Below are 21814 nucleotides of genomic sequence, written 5' to 3' on the forward strand. Positions count from 1 at the left end.
GGCATGGAGAACCTTTCTGGGCTACTGTTGAGAATGGCTCAACGTATAAACAACCCACAAGCTCACGGGCAATAAAACTAAAGTCTTTTATTGCTACTTGTCTACGAGATTTACAACACTACAGATAAGCTCTACTGTTAAGGTCTTTAGAAGTCAGATGCTAACTCTTTCTTTGATGTAGGCCCGGGTGTTTGCTCAATGGGTAAAGGGTCAGGATGAGGTACGGCTATCTGCTCAGCCATTCCCAAGTTAGGTTGTGGGGTTGACATTTGGGTACAGGGTCTCAAGCACAAGACCTCCTCGTGAGGTGCTGCCTCTGTTGGGGCATCAGGCACGACAGCTAACTTTGTTCAGGGACATGTTGGCAGGGCTGCATGGCAGTGATGAATGGGCCTAAGCTAGAAGTGGGCACGGCATGCTTTTCCATCCCTCTCTTGTTGCCACCACTTTCTCTCTCCTCCTCTTTCTGTCGCCCCTTCTCTGTCCCTCTTCCTTCCTGCTCAATGGGCTGCTTGAGAAGGACAGCTGAGGGCTTGACTGGTTGCTTGCAGGGATTTTGAAATTAGGCCAAAGGCTGCATGAAATTCAGCAAAAAATGTTAGACCATAAACTGTAACCAGATGCTTCCTTAATACGTTAAAAATATTTCTGGGGTTAAGCAACAGTGAGGCTGTTGATATATATCAATGCATTAATCTGTTTTGCCAAAGTGCCTTTCGACATGTAGGTGCCCTGATTTTGGAACAGGAATATTAAGAAGACATATTCCAGATATTGTATATCATAATGTCACTGGGTTTGTTTTGCAGGCAATACATAACTAAATACGAAAGTCTACCATCTGGAAAACCTTACATCTCTCGGAAAGGAAAAGTGAGGCTGCTGGCAGGTTCCGAGTATCCCCTTCACCAGGAGAATTTCCACATGTGCAGGGAAGTTTTCAGCAGCCAGTCCGAGTCCTCAAGCTGGTTTTGAGATGGGTGCTCAGTCGTCCCTGTGACCACAGATGGCTGACTGCTGTGCTAGCCGAGGGCCTGAATCTACTCTGCGCAAAGTGACAGTCCATGAGAACTTTGCTACCAACTTCAAGAGGCCCTTGAGTGTGTGTGCACTGTGTTTACATATTGACTTATATTTAAGAGTTGGTTGTTTGGGGGGTTTTTTAACAAGCAAAGGAAAGAGTATGACTAAATTCAGTCCCCGATAGCCCAATTGGATGCAATGTAGCAGATCCCTGCTTGGATCTCCCAACATCTTTTCTTTTTTTAAAAAAAAGGTAGCTGGGGGAGGTGAAGTCACTTTGGAATGATACCACAATACTGCAAAGAGAGGATTTTTGTTTAACCCATTGTCTGTCTTTTCCTGACCCACCACACCAGTTGATTTTTGTAACTTTAAATCACTCCGTCTAACCTAAAAACTGCTATTAGCCTTAGAGAGGGAAAAGACATTCTGTACTGTATTTGTCCTTTTCCTCCTCTGTACCTAATAGCTGGGGAATGCAGGGTTTTGGAAGACTTTTTCTGTCTAAACATGCATAAAACTGTACTCTTAATGGCAGCCATTTTGTGAGGGAAATGGTACACAGAGAGAGAAGTGGTGAGGGAAGTGGTACACCCACTCCCTACCCCTTCATATTTCATTTCCCTTTCTAAATTGTCCCCCCTCCTCCAGCTTCCATAGTTGCTTTTCACCAGCAAAGAAGACAGAAGCAGATCCGGTTACAAGTCATTCCGTGTGTCTGCTATGGGCCTAAAGTTCAGCATCAGTTAGGTGTAAATAAATAAATATGCTGCAAACATACAGGAAATACAAAAGACCTTCTGAGAAGTATTTTGAAAATGACACAGTCAAATAATGATTCTTTATGCATGCACTTAGGCTGCGATTGTCAGCCATCTTACTCTAGCAGACTCCATATGGAGAGATCAGGGCTTTACTGGTGCACATTTTTTAAAAAAAGGATGCTAATAAAACATATGGAAGTGTTCCTTGCCAAGATGGCTCAAAAAATTGTTAGTGCAGCCCAGGTGAGGCTTTCTTTCTTAAAATCGTGGAAGAATTGTGCCAGTGAACAAATGTATTTCTGGACAACTTCCATTCAGTGGGGGCTGAGCAGATGGTCCTGAGCGATGTTTGCCTCTCCCATGCGGTTGTGTACTTTGCTTAGTCAGAATGCAAAAATAAAAAAAATCTTGGTGTTACATGGAAAATATTTTAACATAGCATGAAAGCAGTTTACTGCATTCAAATCATGTGTGTTCTATGTATTATCCTAGCTCTCTTTCCCCCAGTTACAGTCTGCGAATTATACAGAAATCTTGAACATTATTGTTATGTGAAATATATTCCATGCATTAAGATTGCAGCCTTATGCTAGTGTTCCTTTTTGGGTTCTCTCCCACCCCTGCCGTTGGCTGTTTATTCAGAAACCAGCTGTCTGCTTTGAAAGACTTAAGTGAACAACCTGTGTACAGATAAATTATAATTTATCTTTATTTTAAAATGTGTGCAAAAATGTTTGATATATTTGGCAAGAGAATGGGGAGAAGGTAAGGTACAAAAATGTATTTTGCTGTCCTGGGAGCCAACATAGAGAAATAGACACACTGGTGCTTTTTAGCTATCTTATCCTGGAAAATGATGAAAGTAAAGGGATCTGTACCCAAACTGAACCAGAAGACTGGAAAATATCAGGACCAAAAATATCAATCCCCCTCCAACTTTAGTATTGTCTTGCCAATCTGCCTTCTCATGATATTGTACAATTATTCTAGATTTTTTTTTTTTTTGCTAGTTAGTTGTTGCTGCTATTTTTCAAACCAATTTTCTTCTTGCAAGGAACTTAAGGCAGCTTACAAGCTTCTCCTCATCTCTGTGTTATCCTCCCAACAAAACACTGTGAGGTAGGTTAGACTAAGAGTCCATGACTGACCCAAAGTGAGATTAATTGCTGATTGGGAACTAGAACTCAAATCTCTAACATTCCAGTCCAACACTATCACCACTATGTCACATTGGCCTTACTAAGTAATCCTCACATGCTCCCAGCTTGATTCCAGGCAATGGGATATATGAAATGTAAATGGATATAAATTATTATATGCAATTGTAAATAATATAAAGCTTGTTATTACTACATGAATCAGTTGGGTTTACCTTTGCTGGTAAGAGTGTACTAATTATTATCAAATACACTAGAAAAGCAGCTTTCTTGTGCATAGTCTTGGCAGGATCAGAACTTAAACACTAGCAAAAATTAGAATAATTTGTTCTTTCCCATCCCTCAAACATTCCACTGGCCAAGGCCCTCATAAATGAGCAAAATCATCCTATTTTTTATTGATTCTACTTTGTAAGAAACTTATATGCCCCAACCAAAAACAAGCAAAATACCGTGTCCCTTCTTTGGTATTCTCGAGGTGACCCACCTTATAGATATGGTTTCCTGACATATATTTATGCATATTGTCAGAAGATGCTAGGATATATGAAAAGTTCTGATGTTGGACTTTGACCAGGGAGGCCTGGTTTCAGACCCCAGAAAGATTACTGGGTGGTCATGGGCCAGTCATTAACCTACCTGTGCTTCTTGGGGAAGAGTAAATGTTACAAACCAGTCATATATATATAGCACCCTGCACACTCATCACTCAGCCGTCACTGCCATGCCAGAGACATGCAACTGATTCAGAGCTGTTGTGTAAGTGAACATTCCCATTCTCCCCATGCTATTAAAGTTGGATGGGGACAGCTATCTCTGGTCCTGATACTTTCTGATCTTATGTGTACAGAGCTGCTGCCAGTTTTGGAGCTCCTTTGACTGCAAGGAGCTGTTCAATTTGAGCACAGGTGCTCATCATCATTTAGCACAGAGGTGAGCAACATGAGGCCCTCCAGATGTTTTTGCCTACCACTCCCATCCAGCCTAGCAAGACCTTGCCCACCCCTGGTCTAGCTAATTAGTTTTCAATCAGTTGGTTATACTGTGTTGTTGTTTGTGTTTTCAATATGTTGACCAAAATGAATTTCCATATGGAACTTATAAAATAAAATGGGAGAAAATTAGTCGAGTGACCCTTTTCCTTTCTGGATTATTTGAATATGGTTATTTATGCTACGGTCTCTTCAGCAGTGTCATTAGAAGGTCTCAGCAGGTCTCTGGTTGTGCTTCTCCACCATAAGGACAGGAGGATTTTATAGCAAAACTGGACCAAATCTGCATCTTGTGCAGCATTCATTTTTCAAAACCAGTCAGCAGGATGCCTTCAGACGACTGAGAAACAGAAAATTAAGTTGACCACTATCCCCTGTTGCTATGAATGGGTTGAAATTGAGGTTTTCTTTGACCATTGATAGATCTATTTCCACCATAGATGAATTTTAAATATTTTAAAAGCTATCTAATTGGGAGTACCACTTATCCACATCTTTCTGGAAATTTCTAGCAAAGCCTTCCCCAGCCTGGTGTTGCCCACATGTGTTGGACTACAACTCCCAGCATCCCCATATTTATTTTATTTATTATTTATTAAAACATTTTTATGCCGCCCCATTCACCAAAGCCTCGGGGTGGCTTACAACAATAAGTTAAAAAATAATTATAACATTAAATTAACAAAATATAAACATTAAGTTAAAAATACAAATACCAATATAAAATAAGCCGCCCTGGCCAGATAAAATCCAATAATATTAACAATTAAAATGCCGCTTAAATAAAAAGGTCATCGCCTGGCACCGAAAAACAAATAACAACGGCTCCAGGCGGACCTCTCTGTTTCATTGTGTGATACTCATAAAGGTTGGAAGAAATTCTATTTCAGTGGCTAGACATTTTGTTATTTGGGAGATGTGCAAGATGGCTGGCAACCAGCAACACTACTCAGGGTAGGAAATTCTACAAATTAAAGTATGGGTCATGTTGCCACAGAAGATGTTTACCCTGGCTGGAATTTGTAATACTCATCTCCAATCTGAGGTGAACAGTGTAACTCCTAGAAGTCTCCTCAAGGTCAGAGTATCCTATAAACCAGAAATGAAGCCCTTCCTCTAGTCCCATACTTTGTTGATGGTGAGTGTGATGGTGGAGGCAGGAAGGGAAGCTTTACCTTCACTGATCCTGGAATGTTACTATGAGCCAAGCAATGGGAAGTACATTCTTTCTAGGACACCTGATGTCAACCAGATTTCCAGGGGAAACTACATGACAACACTGTATCTGCCAGAGGTTGATAGGAGGTAGACCTCTCTGTCTCCATCGCAGCCTGGTATTGTGAGAAGATTAAAAAGCTGCTGTTGCTGTAACAGCCACAACAACTACTGGGACAGCCAGATAGAAAAGCCTGGGAGAAGACTGGGAGAATGCTGAGGAAGGGAGAGGTGTGGGAATTCAGACCATATCTTGATGACATCTTCAGAAGCACAAATTGGGCTAAAGAACATCAGAAACCATCTACTACACCTAAGCAATGGCCCATCTCATGTGGCGTTCTGTCCCCACAGTGACCAGCCAGATGCCCCTGGGAAGCCGCAAGCAGGACATCATCACATTCACACCCTTCCAATTAAGTTCTGCTGTCTCCAATCCTGAAGTAATAAATAGTCATCATGACTAGTAGGCACTGATATCCCTTTCCTCCATGAATCTGTCTAGTTCCCTTCTAAAGTTAGCAGAGTTGGCAGCCATTGCTACATCTTTGGGCAGTGAATTTCATAATTTAACTAAGCATTGGATGAAGAAGCACTTTCCTTGGTCTGTCTTGAATCTCCCCCCTCTCAGTCCTTGAATGCCCTGGGTTCTACTATCATAGAAGAGGGAAAATACTTCTTTCCAGTCTCCCCAGACCATGCAATATCTGTGCAACTCTCCATACCACACCAAGGTGTAAATGGGCCCAGAAATAACTGAGCTGTTTATTGGTTTAGCTAGGATGGTGTAACATGGCCTGAAGCTGCATCGAGCTCCTGAGAGGTCACCCATCGTTAATTGTTCATTGTGCAAAGAAGCACCTCCTTTTGTTTGGGGCAGAGGAAGAATGAGTCATTTTTTCAGGGCAGGTTATTAATCTTTTGCAGTCCCCATTCCTTTCAGTGGGGCTTACAGAAGAATGTGCTAGTCTGCTGTTCTGTCTCAGGCACAAGGCATTAATTGTGTGCTCATGATCCTTCACTTATGGAGGTTTGCAGCGCCTTTTCATGACAGAGTTAACCTCCAGAGCCTCTTCCATGATTTCCAGCAAGAGAGAGAGAGAGAGATTTTTAGAGTGAGGAAGGCTTGGTATTAAATTTCAAGCTGAACAAACTGGAACAAAGGCCTTGTGAAAAGTTGCAAATCTGTACTGCAACTACACCACATTGCTACCTGGTGGTTGGATAAAAGAATTTATGGAAAAGCAGAGAAATGCAAACCCATTTCCTCCTGCAATGAAAATGAAAGAAGCTGTGGGTTAAACCCCTCATGCAGAGTGGTTCTCTCCAAACACACATGCAATCACATACACAGCAGAACCTCCTTTGGCTCAAGGGCCAAATTCCACTTCAGGGAAGCTCTTGGGGTCAGTAGGAATTTCCAGTGGTCAATGGGACCAAAGATAAAAAGAAATAGGGCCAAAGGGCAGCATTTCCCCCAACCCCAAGCTTTACATTTTAATTTAAAGCCTTTACTGTTAGTAATTAAATCTTAGGAGAGGCATTTAAGATTTTTAAATTGGGAAAAACTGGACAAAAACAGAAACCCACTAAACTATTGGTGGTTGGGAGAAAGGGGTGTAGCCATGGGAGCATCTTGGTGGGTCTGGGACCTCCAGAAAGCCAGATTTGGGTACCAGGTCTGAGGTTCTGCATCTCAGCTCTATGTTTCTCCCTGACAATTGTTTCGAAGCAATTATCTGGCAACAGTAGGACTCTGGAAAGGAAACATGGATAAGAACTGATGCAAATCAGACCTTTCCAGTCAGTGAGTTGTCCTACTTAGTTAGCTTCCCTTTACAGCAGAGCTCCTTTGGTTTTAATCAAGACAGGGCTCCTGAAGTTCATGCTTATTCCTTCAGAGGTGATAAATGCCTTTCTCGATCGCTTCTCATATCATAGCCATATGCTTGGTTCTGAAGAACTCTGACCCCAACCACTGAACATAATGGAGATTCCAGCAAGATTCTGAATACCAGAAGCTAATAGTTTACTTACATGGAGGACCATGTTGCTATGGCAATCCTACAACAGACAAAAATACAGTCACGGCCATATGCAGTCTAACTCCTTGTGTGGAATCGTAAAAACACATGCCACCTCATACATTTAGATCTCAGCTCTGCCTGTGGAGAAATCACATGGTACAGACTGTAGCTGCTAGTGGGAGTGTTTGTTTAAATGCTCACCTGAACTGCTCCTACCCTGAACTGCAGGTAGGAAAACAGAGCTTCTGCATCTGACCTGGCACAGCCTCTGAAAGGATGCTTGTTGAAGGAGACACTATTCTGGCCTCACCTCCTTCAGTCAGGAAGGATAGCCAGAAGAGCAGCTAATGCAGTCATTCTTATTTGTACACGCAGGGGGAAAAGAAACAAACAGATTTGGCTATATGATATGTGCCTGTAAGTTTACATGAAAAAATAATGTGGTGAAACTAATAGAATTTTTGGCGAGTAAATCAATCAAGGGCACCTCTGCTGGATCTTCTACTGACAGCTGAGCTGGGCATTCCAAGTATTTTTCTACCCCAAAGGTAGTATCCAATATTAGTCCTACATTGAGTAGTCCCATTCATTTTAATGGGCCTCATCTATGAAGGACTAACATTGGGCTAGCTCAGTTCCTCCAGACAGCATTGAGGTGCCTGGGTGGATCCACCATTTTGCATTTCCACAATGTACCAGATGTGGAGTTACTCAGGGGGTTGTGAGAAGTTAAGATGGACCCGGCTCAGATGCTTGGTGTTGCTAGGTCTCACTAACAGAAGAAGTAGACCAGAGGGCAATTTGTCCAGGATGTCTTCGACCCTCTAGCTATCATTATATTTGATAAATATTATATTTATATCCCATCCTTTTATGTTCAAGGAACGCAAGATAGCTTACATAATCTCCTCCTCCTCTCAGATTTATCCTTACAAGAAGAACCCTGTGGAATAAGTTGAGCCAAGAGTCTGTGACTGGCCCAAAGTCACCTGGTGAGCTCCATGGATGAGAAGGGGCATCCTGAGGGGCATCCCTCAGATCTCTTAACTATAACACTGCATTGGCTCTATCACTTTAGGGCCTTCAAAGGCTATCTCCAGACAGTATTCCATTTCATGTGGTTTATCAGTCCTAAGCATACTTACTCTAAAACAAGGCTTTCTGATTTCAGGGGAACTTATTCTCATATATGGAGGGCTGCAGCCTTATTGGAGATGTGAGTTCTCTCATTTATCCTTTTCATTCCATTGAGTGCCTGTCTTATTCTTCACAAGTGCTATCCATGTATGAAGCAACTCATAAATCCTATTATATAAAAAAGAAAAAGAAAAATGGAACACATAGAAGTTTGTTAACCTCTCATTAATTTGATTGCAGTAAGTTTCACCCTAAATTCAACTAAAATGTATATTTTTCAAATGCTGCACTTGGAGTCTGCATGTACTGTATAAACTGTAGTGAAGATTGTATGAAAAGTACATAATTGCACAGATATAAGTCACTACAGAGTAGATGTGTTTTGTGGAAATTTTGTTGCTTTTATTACTGCACTGATGTTTCATTGTAACTTTAATTGTATGCATTGACTTGTATGCTCCTTCAGGAGGGTTCCTATGCTGAAAGGCAGCCTATAAATATTTCAAAATAAATAGATAAATTTATAGCATTCATAAATTAATTATTTGGGATAAAGCCTATTTCAATCTCATCCCTTTGAGCAATTGATGGCTCCCTGAAACACATTCAGCATCAGTTAAACAGGAATGCCTTTACTAAGCAACTCTGAAAATCCATTGCTAACTTTAACCTTGCAAATTTTCCACCTGTTGCTAGCGGAGCTGCAAAACAAAAACAAAAACCCACTAATAAGTCATTTTCTTTCTTCCTCCTTTACCTTAAAATGTAACAGCAAAAGTCCCTACCTTATCTTAATTAACATGTCAGTGTTAGCATGATTGCATATCGGTTATGGATTTTGCATACCTTGGCTTCATCAATTCAAATGAAGACTACAGCCAAGAAATTGGAAGAAGACCAAGACTTCCTTGGCAGGGCAGCAATGAAGAAATTAGAAAAGATCATCCAGTGTAGGGATATTTCACTGGAGACCAAGGCCAAGATGCTCCTCATGATTGTATTCCCAATGATTATGTATGGGAGTGAAAGCTGGATGGTGAAGAAAGCTGATAGGAAGAAAATGCAGGGTGCTGGAGGAGAGCTTTGTGAATACCCTGGGCTGATATAAAGGCAAACAAGTGGGTTCTAGATCAAATCAAGCCAAACGTTGTCCAGAAAGCAAAAATAATGAATCAGAGTTAATGGCACAGGTATGCTGATGGGTTTAAGCTAGACCAGGACAGGCAGTGACCTGCACTCCTATGGTCAAGTGCAGTAATTTTTATGACCCCATCATCATACGCTGTTCAACACCACTGCAGGTGTGGCCTGAGGGTCAGAGTATTAGCAGGAGAACCAGATTCTAATTGCCACTCAGCCAAGAAATTCACTGGGTGACTTCAGGCCAGTAACCTACCTCACAGGGTTGTTGAAAGGATAAAAGGATTATGTAAGCCAATGTCTTCCATGAAGGAAAAATTGGTAAATTAATTAATGATTGTTCTTAAAAGTTTTATGCCATGTTTCAGCCCAGAACTAGGGCCAACTTGATCCTTTCCCCCACACACCGAAATCACATTAGACATATAAAAAGCAAACGTGGCCAAAACGACCGAAATAGATAAGCAGTTAAAAATAGTTACCTGAGCCCATCCAAATGTCTTCTTTAAGAAGTGTTCCCAAAGGCATGGGAAGAACGGGCTGTGCAAGTTGCTGTGTGTCAGCAACACCCTCAACCACCTCCCACTTTCCCCTCCATCCCAAAACATGCCCACTCAAGTTCTCATGGGCCCTACATGCCAACACCCTTTGCTTTGGAGGTTAAAAGGAATTCTGCTTCATCATGCTGGTACACTGCACAACACCACATGTGAGATCCATTTATTTCTCATGATAGCAAGTACTAAATATGATTAGTAACCATGTAATCCATTTCTGTTCACACTACAGCTTGTAGTGTGGTTGCAAGTACAAGGAACAGTATTTTTATTGCTGATTTCCTGGAATATGAATGCTGTGCCTTGTGCCAAGTATATCATGTCACTGATGCAAAAAGCAACAGTGTTAAGAACTACTGGCATAATGTGTAGCATTTCATGGCAGACACCAAAAGGAGCCTACATGGAGGTTGCTTTCTGTAATTTTGGTGGGAGTTACTTGAGGACACCATGGATGGAAGCTCTTCTAATGAAGTTCACATGATCCAACAACCTATAGTTTGTTAACCATACATTATTTGTGAGTGCCTGGGAACAAGAGCACCAGGTCCTACTCACATCAGTCCTCAGTTAATCCAGGAATCCCCACAGTGGTTATATAACCCAGAGTTAACCCAACAACAAACCATGGGTTAACTATGGGTTATTTTTCCTATGAACAACCAAAGTTTTTCAGTTTGCATGTCATAAAACAGCCCACCAATAAGGCATTCCTGAATTTTTAACTGAAAGTAGAAGTGGTGAGTGTGTAGAAAGGAACATGGGTGTTCACTCCACCACATGCTGCCAATTCCTGGGTTAAAAAACTCAGAAATTTGTGACTTGTGAACCTAGTCTTTGAGTTCAATGATAACACAATGGATATATATCTATCCATATATCTACCTATAGGATGTTTTATACGCACAAGTGATAATGACTTTATTAATTATGGGCAAGTATATTTCTGTTTTCCAAGTTGAATCAAGTACAATAAAAGGGTTAGCCATAAATAACCAAATAATTATAGATTACATGAGTGAGTATAATGGAAGAAGCTACTTCAGTAAAGCAGTGGATTAAATTCCTCATATAAAGAACCCTTGCAGATGAAGAAGCATGGCTGAGCAAAACATGAAGGTTGACAAAAATGTCAAAACTTATATGGGACAACCCTATGAGTATTTAAACAAAGAAAAATCCTGCATTTCCTAGAAAACTGGCTGGGGAATACTGGGTATTGTTGGACCTTTTTCTTTTTAAACATGCCTAGGATTGCTCTATAATACATTAATGTAAGAAATGCAACATGATCCCCTTTATGATCTTTATAAAGTGAAAGTCCAATGTGAAAAAGATCTATATGAGCTTTTAAAAAGCTATCTTTACATTATTCATCAAGATTAATATGATGCTAATAATTTCACGTTATTTGTATGTTTCCAGATTTATAATAAAATTTATTGTAAAAATATAAGCCAGACAGTGTACTGAGGGGTTATTTATAATATAGTTTACTGAAAAATACATTTTATTTGTCATAACATTCAAAAAATATACAAATGCTTGCCTGTTTTGCTTACAAAGGTTGGTATTTAAAGGATTTAAACAGTTTATTATATATTCTTTGTGATCCTCATGCAATTAAATCTGTTATGCGCAACACACTGGTAGTGCAATTCCCAGAGCTCCTTTGCTGGGTTTGCTGTCCTTAAATTCCAGGCTTCCAGAATTCTGTAAAGAGATTGCTTCAGACTCAACTGTGAAATTGCTAGAATATTATCCCTGTGGAAAGTGGCATAGTCATTTTTTCCCCCAGAAGTCTTTAGACTTCTCACAAGCAGCAGTCCATTTTCGTCAAAACAGTCTTCAAAGCATTCTGTCTTTACCATTTTCCTCAACTGCACTCAGGTCAAACGTACAACCAACATTCTCCAGCATGATCGGTGCACTTCCTTTATGTCTCCACTCTTAAATCCATTAAACTGATTCTTCCTTGTCCAGAAATCGGAAGGGGGGTAGGGGATGGAAAAAATGGATAGACACCATAACGGATTGTTTTTAAAGCAAGCATTTTAGAATTACTGTCCTTAGGTAGCTAAAACCTTGGTGCAATTTATAGCAGAAAAAGAAAAGGAATGACACCATGACCATCAAAACTATTTAAGCAGAAGGAATATTTCAATGTAGACAGAAGACAGAGTTATCAGAAGCAGCTACCAAAAGGCAGTAGCAAATGTAAAAGTGCAAAAGTCATTCCTAGGTACAGCTACCCAGTACATCTCAGGTATGAAACTGTAGAATCCAAAACCTTGTGAAATTAAAGGGGCTTCTCCCCTTAAATTTAAGAGGGCTATGATAAAGGCCCAAACTACTTAGGTGATGCCTTATGCTCGCTTCTTGTTTCAGATGAACTTTTACCTGTTACATATGATGGTTGCAATGTGGAATACATATAAATACCAGCTTATTAAACCTTTGTATGGCGATACACGGTTAACTGTAAATCAAGACCATGACTGGTTTACAACCAAACTACCATGACCTGAAAACTTAAAATTCTTCCAGATATAATATCAGGAAAGGTAACATATAATGATCCTACAAACTGATTTAACCAATTTGATCTAATTTATTAATAATATATCTATACTTGTCTACTCAGATGTAAACTCCATTTGGCTCAATGGGACTTACAAGAGCAGGACTGCAGCCTAATTTGGCTTATTTATAGGCTTGACCTTTGTCTCATGGAAGGGCTATTTTAAACCCCATGTTAGAATGTTATTTAAGAAAAGTTAGATTCAAATATGTTTTTCTGCTTGTACATGAGCTTGCACAAGCAAATCCTTGAAAGTGCTGTAGAACCTACTTATTATAGCACCAAGTCAACACAGCACAAGTGACTATTTTCCTTCCACTCATACTTCTTTCAATCCAACACTACTGTTTGCATCCAAACCATATTTTCATTGATTTGTTCACAGATGATTCATTGAATAATGTTCACTCTGTATCAGCAATCCTAGTACCAACTTAACTGAAACAAAGCCAACTGTGCCAGGTTATGCTTTCTACCTTAATTTGGAAAACGGTTAGTAAATAAAAAAATAAAAATGGAAGAATGAAAGATCAGGAGCAGAGAGGTTGGGGTGAGTTCTACTGGAAAGGATTGGGACCTGTGAAAGGCAGGAATACTCTGATTCTTGACATTGGAAGACAACCCCATTTCCAAGACTGCACATAATTTCAGAAATACTTGCAGGCAAGGGTTTCAACTTTAAAGCTTATTCTGTCTGGTTTAAGATAACTCTGATGGTGGTATAATTTTTGTTATTATGAGGGCTATATCTGTAGATAACAGTAGCTTTTCTGGGAACCTTGACACACTAGATATCATACAGTAATCTAAAGTTCCTAATTATATTCCATATGATTGCACTGAATTGTTCACTACCAGCCCAACAATTGTAACAGTTCATTACAATAAACAATTCATTCACAGTACAATCTTAAAGTGTTCTACTCAGACATAAGCCACACTGGGTTCAATGGGACTTATTCTCCAGTAAGCAAGCATAAGATTACATTCCTAGTGCTGTGATCATTAGCAGCAGCTCTCGAGGGTCTTAGGCTTCTGGACCTTCCCAGCCTGCTACCTGAGCCTCTCTAACTGCTTTGAATCAGAAACATGATTTATGAAATGCACATGCTCCACTCCTGAACTCTCCCTAAGATGCAGAGCACCCTATTTATTGGATTTTGCTGCCCCCTTGAAGCTTGAGTATTTTCAGAGAAGCTCAGCCCCACAAAACTGTCTGTAAAGATGTTGGTGAATACTTCCGCAAAGCAATCCATAAAACCTCTGGCTTGGTGGAGTAAAATATTTACTTCACCTGCATTTAGCTTCCAGGACAATGATCAAAACCATTCTTGTGCTTAAGATTAAATCACATACTGAACTGCTTTGCTGGCTTGCATCTGGAGTAGCAAGTAAAGAATCTCACAGCAATTTTACAGAATCATGTTAACTTTGCATTCACAAAGTGTATATACTGACATTACGACAGAAATACTCCAAGTGAAGTGTAGAAGGCCAGATGCACAAGAGAAAGGGGTCTCTGCACTTTAATAATTGTATAGAAGGCTGCATTTGGCCACCCTACTGAGATCTGCTCTGAGAAAAATTATATATAGGTAAGTGAATCTCCAAAAACACTGAAAATAGTATCCTTGTTCTTCATCTTTTTTTAAATGGCGAACTACATGTTATCATAAACACTTACGTGCTGGTCTGATGCTATGACACTGTTTTTCCAATATGGCTACTCAAAAATGAAGGGTGGGGAGCAAGTGCTCAGCATGATAATGGCAGGACATGAGGTAACAGAGATGGCATCCTATGGAAGAACCGAACATATGGACCTAATACAACATCTCTGTTTCTATGTATAGTTCAAGTACACTGGGCAAAACTGTATACCCTGAGAGCTTTTGGCCCAGTCCAGGACAGAATTTAGTATGCCTAACTCTGTACTGAACTGTGGTGTGTGTGTGTGTGTGTGTGTGTGTGTTTGTGTAAATGCAAACCTCTACCCTGTAAATTGTAGAGTGAAACATTTCTGTGAGCACCAAGATGAGTGTGTGTGTGTGTGGGGGGGGGGGAAATGCCAGTGAATACACAGATGCTAATATACTAGGCTTGCAAATATGACTGAGCTACTTTGGTACCTATACTGTCCAGCAGTCTAAAACTCCTACAAGTATTTGATTGCACAGAAATTCTTTGTGCAGCACATGCAGGTCTGAAAAATAAGAGTACTTTGAAAATCAGGATGTGTCATGAAAAATAGCAAGGATGTGTTCATTTTTGTTTAAGGAGCAGGTAAGTTGAAAAACCAAACCAAAAAAAGCAAGAAAACAAAAACAAAAGCCCCTAAGCTAAAAAAATAATTTATAGAATAGAAATAACTAGGGCTTAAATTTGCACACTACTTTCTCTCATTCTTCTAAGCTGTTATGATTTCTTTTCATATAGTAATACAAGAAAATAGGAAGAGCATGTCTTAAATCACTCCCTAACTAGATATGTACTTGCAGAGTATTAAAGAAGGATGTAAGAGCTTAATGTTTCTTCACACATGCCACTGAAAGCATCTTTGAGCCTCCCTCATGTTATTTGTAAGCACATGTGAATGATTATAATGCAGCTCTGACTGTGTAGGAATCCAGTTTTTAAATAGATTAAGTAGAGCAAAGGTAGGTGGATCGTTTTTTCAACCTTCGAGAGGTGCTAGCACCACCACCTCCAACAGCACATAACTGCTCTTGCATTTGCCATTGCACTCTGCAGTAAGTAAATGGAGGTGTGTTCTTTTTGGCAATGGCTTAAATTGGCAAAGCCATTTTAATGTGTGAATATCTTTAAGCTATGTTTGAAGAAAATAAAGAAGTGTCACAGCCATAGTGATATCTTATGTAAGAGAGGTGTGAAAGTGCTCTTACATTGTGGCAATCAAATGGTCCATCGACCCTGCCCTATCAAAATTATGAATTCAGTGTTTCCAAAAAGAGAACACAGTTAAGGGTACTGCAATAAGCTCTTAAGCACCACTCTGCTGGACTGTGGCCCAAGTAATTTTTTAATGCATCTCCAACAGTACAGAAGTACAGAAGGTTCATATTTAGGATGCTGTAGCTTATTTATTCTGGCTGTATGCTTGAATGCTGATGGAGCTGGACTCTTTAATTTAAGGATGTGATCTACAATTGTGCTGCGCTATGCTGCTGGTCAAACAGTCACAGCAAACTGCAGGCTAACAGAAATCCAGATACTGCATGGCTTACATGCCATGCAATTGCCTCTGAAGTTGTGGTGACTGGCAGGAGCAATTGCAACCACTTCCAGCTAGAAGCTGAATGCCTGAGGTGATTCACTGCTGGCTAGGAACTGTTGCGACTTCTCCTGCCAGTTGTAGGAAACATCCACAACTGTTGTAATACGGCAGTAGGCTTGGACCTTGTTGGGAATTGACTGTTGTAGATTGGCGCAGTTACAGATCACAGCCTTTGTTCTGAAGGGCCTTAACAAAATGTATTTGTTAAGATTGAAACCTACCTTTCCTTATGATTTAGTAAATTAAAAATCTGTTTTTCCTGTGGTCTAACATTTTAACATGCTACATAGTCATGCCTGAAAATAAACTCTACGTACAGCCTTCAAGCATCTTTACCTCACACAAGCTTTGCACATTTCTAGTTTCTATTTCTGTTATACCTTCCTTATAGCAGCATGATGCATGTTTCATTACAAATGTAACAAATGAAATATACAAAGATGAATGAATAATATTCTATTAACCCAGGAAGGCAATGCCCTTCTGTAAAAACTGAAAGATGTGTGAAATCTCCCCTGAGAAATTTTACAAGTCATATTGAAACTCTTTTCGGCTTCCCTTGAAATTCCTCATAATTGCTTCAAACTCACTTTAAGCAAAATATTGTGAAAGCTTATGGATGTGCAGAACTCCTCTAATGGGATTTTGGACATTATCTTTCCTAGAGGATGTTTTGCCTGAGGAAGAAAATCCAAATTCCTTCCAGTGGCGACTCTATTAAAATCAAACCAGGCAAATGGCATGCCTTAAAAGGAAAAGTGGCGCCTTAACATTAACCGACCTGGCATCAAACTGTGCTGGTCTCAAGTGCAACATATGGTGAACAGAAGTATCCCTGTGGGTTTGGTGGTGTGGGTTAAGGTTACCATATCAGACAGAACATAACCTATGTTCTGTTATGGCATCTACAGTCAGCTGACATGGCAGGCTGGGAGAATGTTAAGGTCAGCATAAGTGACACAGCCTCCATAGGAAAAGGTAGGAGAATGAATACCCACGCAACCTGATGTCCATTTCTGTGGGTGTTGCCTTTTGCCCTGCTAATTATGCTATTAAGCACCACAGTGGAAGCTCAGGATGCTCCTGTATGGATGTGTCCTAAGTATAGTTAAGATTGCAACACCTGCACTGAGTAAACTTCCTACAACACCTCTCCATTTCAAAAGTTCACTAAAGTGTTCATTCTTCTCCCCTGAGAGAACTTCGAGGTAAATCTTTAAGCTTTAGCTTGACGCCAAATATTCATGTTACTGGCTTAGGACACTGACAAGAATAGCTGACTATGTTAACATTTACAAGTATTTTCTAAAACAATTATCTGAAATGCATACTCTTGAAAAACAAAACAAAAAGAGAGAGAAAAGAAAAAAGGAAGAAATAAAAGAAAGCCCAAACTCCTTATAGCTAAACTCTTAGATAGAAAGGAAAATAAATGTCATCCTCTCTTTTTAAACAAAACAAATTAAAACAGGTTTAATATCTTTGGTACAGCTGTACAATACTCAGATATCAACAGGTATACAACTTTTCCTACATGGAGAAAAAAATAATAGGGAAAAATTCACAAGTTTAATTTCTGTCTGTTTTACAACTGTCTCTTAAAGATAGACAAGATTTCTTGTTGGTGAAAAGGCAATCACATTCCTTTTCTAGTTTTCTAATATGTAAAAATACATATGTCACAAAGTAATACAAAAGCAGAAAATTTTAAACAATCAAGCAACCAAAACATATTTCCAGTTTTTTTTCATAATCAGGTTTGGGGGACCTATATATTTAAAGCATGGGTGAGCACCTTGAGAGCTTTATCTGTCCTCTGGACCTATTCATTTGGGTGAATTTTATATTCATTTTAACAACAAAACTAGGATCCATATTATGTACAGGGCCCAAACCTAGTTTGCAGATAAGTGCTTCATAGTACTCACAATGCATTTTTTATTATTTCTTTTTGAAAAATATACCCAGGGAGCAGGGAGTAATGCTGAGGACACAGGTGGCTTGCATACTTCATAATCTAAATATTATGGCCCCAGTCCAGCTAAAGCTAGTCATAACTAAGACTTATGCACATGTATTTTGCAATAAGCCCCACTGAACGTAATGGGATTTCCACTCAACAGGCTTCTCATGGAAATCAATACAACCAATTAGTCACACGATGAATATGTTTCATTGGGACTTGAAGATGACTAGTTTTATTTAGACTGAAACCTAAAAACTTTGAATTAAGCTCATCAAAATCCATACCTATAATGTAAGCCAGATCCTAATTCAGATCATACTGAAGATTATCTCACGCCTATAACTGACTTTAATGGGCAGTTATAGACTTTAATGTTTAATGTTTAACTTTAATGTTTCTAAGAATAACATGCATGTATTGTTTATTACTTGCAAATTCTGAATACCTTTGAAGAATTAGAACTGACTTTTGCTTTCCCCAAAACAATGGAATACTACCCATAAAATGCATGTTAATTTTAAGGATCAAAGTTAATCTTAAGAGCAAACTATACATTACACACAAATGTGGATAACAAATCTCCTAACCTTATTTGAAGGAAGGAAGCAAGGAAGGAAAACAACTGAAGGGACCGGCAGGGATGAGAAGGAAGTGCTTAACCCTTTAGCTGCCAACCATCTCACCCCAAGGGATTTCTGATGTGTGTTTCTCAGGGTAGGTCAGGGAAAGAGTTAAGCACTCAATTTCTTTCCTCACCTCTTAGTTCTCCACTTAAAACTGTTTTTAAAACAAAAAAAGCACTTGGTGCTTGTTGGTATGTAACATGTAGTTAGCCACATTTCACAGATATAAAGGTTATCTGGCTTCTACATTAAAAAACCACACACAAACCCTTTACAGAAAATACCAGGTCATTCATCCTCATTTGCATAATTAAATTTATGCAGTGTTAAAATACAGGAGGTGTTATGCAAACATGAAAAACAATAACACTTGTTTTGTAGAAAGCAACACATGAGAAATGCATAAGAAAGAAGCAGCAGCAGTTTGAATGAGAGCTTAGCATTACCAAGTTGTTTTCAGATTAAGGGAGATAATTTCTTGTCCTTTGTGCCTGTAAGATAAAGTACACATGCAAATTAAATTGTTGATTTACTTCATAAAAGTTACTGGAAAGCATGTTAGAATAAAGGTTCACTGAATAATCATATCTATAACACATTTTACTGGACATACTATTTTATAGTTCTTGTGATATAGTGCGCGGAGAAGTTCAAAGAAAAATACATTTTAATTTTTTTACTGTGTCAGCACAATCACATCTTCTGAGCTGGGGAATGCTTTGGGGCTCACCTTTGCACTATTTATCTAAATGTGCTTTGTGAGTGTTTAATACACAGTTCTGAATTTGCCATAGAAAATTCTTCCAGAAAAATAGCTTTACATTGAGCTAGCATGTCAAGTCATCTTGCTAATCTGGAAAGGTGTGGGCCTACAACCAGATGGGTGACCACATGTGGAATTTCAGCAGGGCATTGGACTTGGCTTTACAGGGCTCTTCCAACTATTCTGCTATTCTAATTTCCAACAATAAATAGATCCTATAAATTAACACTAACTGGGTTTAATGGTCTGGCTCATATGTCCCATTAGCTCAGGTTTACGTTCTGCATAGACGAGACTCTGCAAACCTGAGAAAATTGTTATGCTTTTGAATCCCCTCTTCCAAGCTCTTTCTTCCATGCAGCTGTGAGGAGGACTTAATCAGCACTTAAATGCAATATAAATTAGTAATAATCCTTCTCTCTTTTATTCTCATGCTAGAATTTGACAAAAAACTATCCATGCGAAAGCCAGGATATTCTCATTTAAGGATGAGCTCTGCACAGCCTGAGAAACAACCACCCTATCAATACCATCAAGTCAACAGAAGCTATTATTTGTGAATGTGCATAACTGAGTCTTGATGTCTTATTTTAAAATGACAAAGATTTGGAAGAAGGCAGGGCCGTCTTAACAGCATTATGGGCCCCGGGCAAAGCAGTGTACTGGGGCCCCTACGACAACTACTGTTAATTTTGGAAGTTTTCCAATTTTCCAAGGGTTAACATACACAGATTAGCATGGGGCCCATGGGGCAAGTGCCCATCAGGCCCATGCGTTAAGACGGCCCTGGAAGAAGGTGATTTACAGCTGAAAAATAGCAAAGAAAATAGTTGTCACTGACTATAGACTCCTGATGTAACTTACTGTAAACACATTGACTTATCCTTTTTCATACACCCCAATTCTCTGCTACAAATCCAAAATATTTTTTGGAACTATGTGAGAGGAAAACTTGCAGGGGGTGAGGATTAAAGTTGAGAAACCATTCTTTCTCCTTCCAACACCCCTCCCCCACCCCCACCCCCACCCCCACCCATGCAAGCTTTCTTCCTGCAGTGCTCCAAAAGTATATTCACCCATGGGGTGAAAATCTATGTGTGCATGTGAGTGCTTTCCATTTTAAAAATAGGCATCAGAACTCATTTATATGTTTACTTGTAAAAATGCTTGCAGTTAAACATATTATAGTTAGGGAAATGAAGCAGATATTCAACATGTATTGAACAATTTTTTTTTAGTACTGTATTGGAGATCACTACTTTGCTCTGGGGACTGCAGGTGGCGCAGTGGTTTAAACTGCTGTGCTGCTGGGCTGGTTGATCGAAAGGTCGCTGGTTCAAATCTGCACAATGGAGTGAGTTCCTGTTGCTCCGTCCCAGCTCCTGCCAACCTCGCAGTTCGAAAGCACGCAAATGCAAGTTGATAAAAAGGCCCACTTCAGTGGGCAGGTAACAGCGTTCCGTGCACTTCGGTGTTTAGTCATGCCGGCCACATGACCACGGAGACTGTCTGTGGACAAACGCTGGCTCCCTCGGCTAGGAAACGGGGATGAGCACTGCCCCCTAGAGTCAGGCATGACTGGACGTAACGTCAAGGGGAAACCTTTATCTTTATCTTTACCTTTACTTTGCTCTGAGAGCACAGAGATAGGGACATACTTAATGAGATTGTGGACCTCCTGTATTATGCCAGGAAAAAAAATGACAGCAACTGTTGACACTGCCAAAGTGAAATTGAACCATAGTACAATTGAAGAAGTCATTTAATTCTTTCTTCTATGTTGTTTTCCTAACTGAACCATCCCTCCTATTTTCCAAGCTACTACAGTACTTCACCCCACTCCCAAGCAAAGTTTTGAGTGGGTAATTTACCTCTAGAAGAAAGACATAGTGGAAGCTTAATTTCACCTCTTAAGTGCTTAATCATGATCTGCATCTCATTATCACCAGCTGTTTTTAACTTTTAAAAAGTGAGAGAACTGATCACAGATCTCCTGCAGTTTCATCTAGTTGCACCCTTAGAACAGCATGCATGCTTGCCTGCCATTCTCACATACAGAGACATTTGACAAGCCTATTTGTGTAAGTATAGAGTATCCCTTCCATTAAGATGAAGGATTTATTATTCTCAAGCTTTCTCCTCAATAGACAGAGATACCTCTTTAAGACTGAGTGAGTCTGTACTATAATGCATGTGTAGGATAAGCATCCCAGGAAATCATAGCACAGTACAGTCCAAAAGAATACTTCACTGTACTAAACCTTGGCCAAGATACACAGAAATTCTGTACTTACTCCTCTCTTTCCCCTCAGGTGATCTGACGGCCGAACTAGAAATTCATTGAATTCCCTTTTTCCTACTGTGCTTGAGACTAGCTATGCTTCTTTCCTTAAAAAAGGCAGACATAGATGACCCCAGTCCAAATCAGGTCTATTGGAAGGTTAACCTTATTTCTATATTTACCCCCCTTTCCATTTTTTTTAAAGATATAATCTTAAAATGACTTGACATGGTAATAGCTCCTTGCAGACATTTGTTGGATGGTTGTGAATGTTATGATCCTTATCCTTTTCA

The 21814-nt window shown here is 39.6% G+C and overlaps 1 protein-coding gene across 1 annotated transcript in view; it reads left to right on the forward strand.

Annotated features, from left to right (window-relative positions):
* Positions 1 to 1952, forward strand: part of LOC123023170 (microsomal triglyceride transfer protein) — a 41736-nt gene extending 39784 nt beyond the window's left edge. The window contains exon 18 of the mRNA XM_044429606.1: positions 810 to 1952. Coding sequence (XP_044285541.1) covers positions 810 to 975 — 166 coding nt within the window. The 3' untranslated portion in view covers positions 976 to 1952. The remainder of the gene's footprint in view (positions 1 to 809) is intronic.
* The last annotated feature ends 19862 nt before the right edge of the window (positions 1953 to 21814 follow it).

Source organism: Varanus komodoensis, unplaced genomic scaffold, assembly GCF_004798865.1.
Source record: "Varanus komodoensis strain SLA01 unplaced genomic scaffold, ASM479886v1 scaffold2, whole genome shotgun sequence".
NCBI classification, from domain to species: domain Eukaryota; kingdom Metazoa; phylum Chordata; class Lepidosauria; order Squamata; family Varanidae; genus Varanus; species Varanus komodoensis.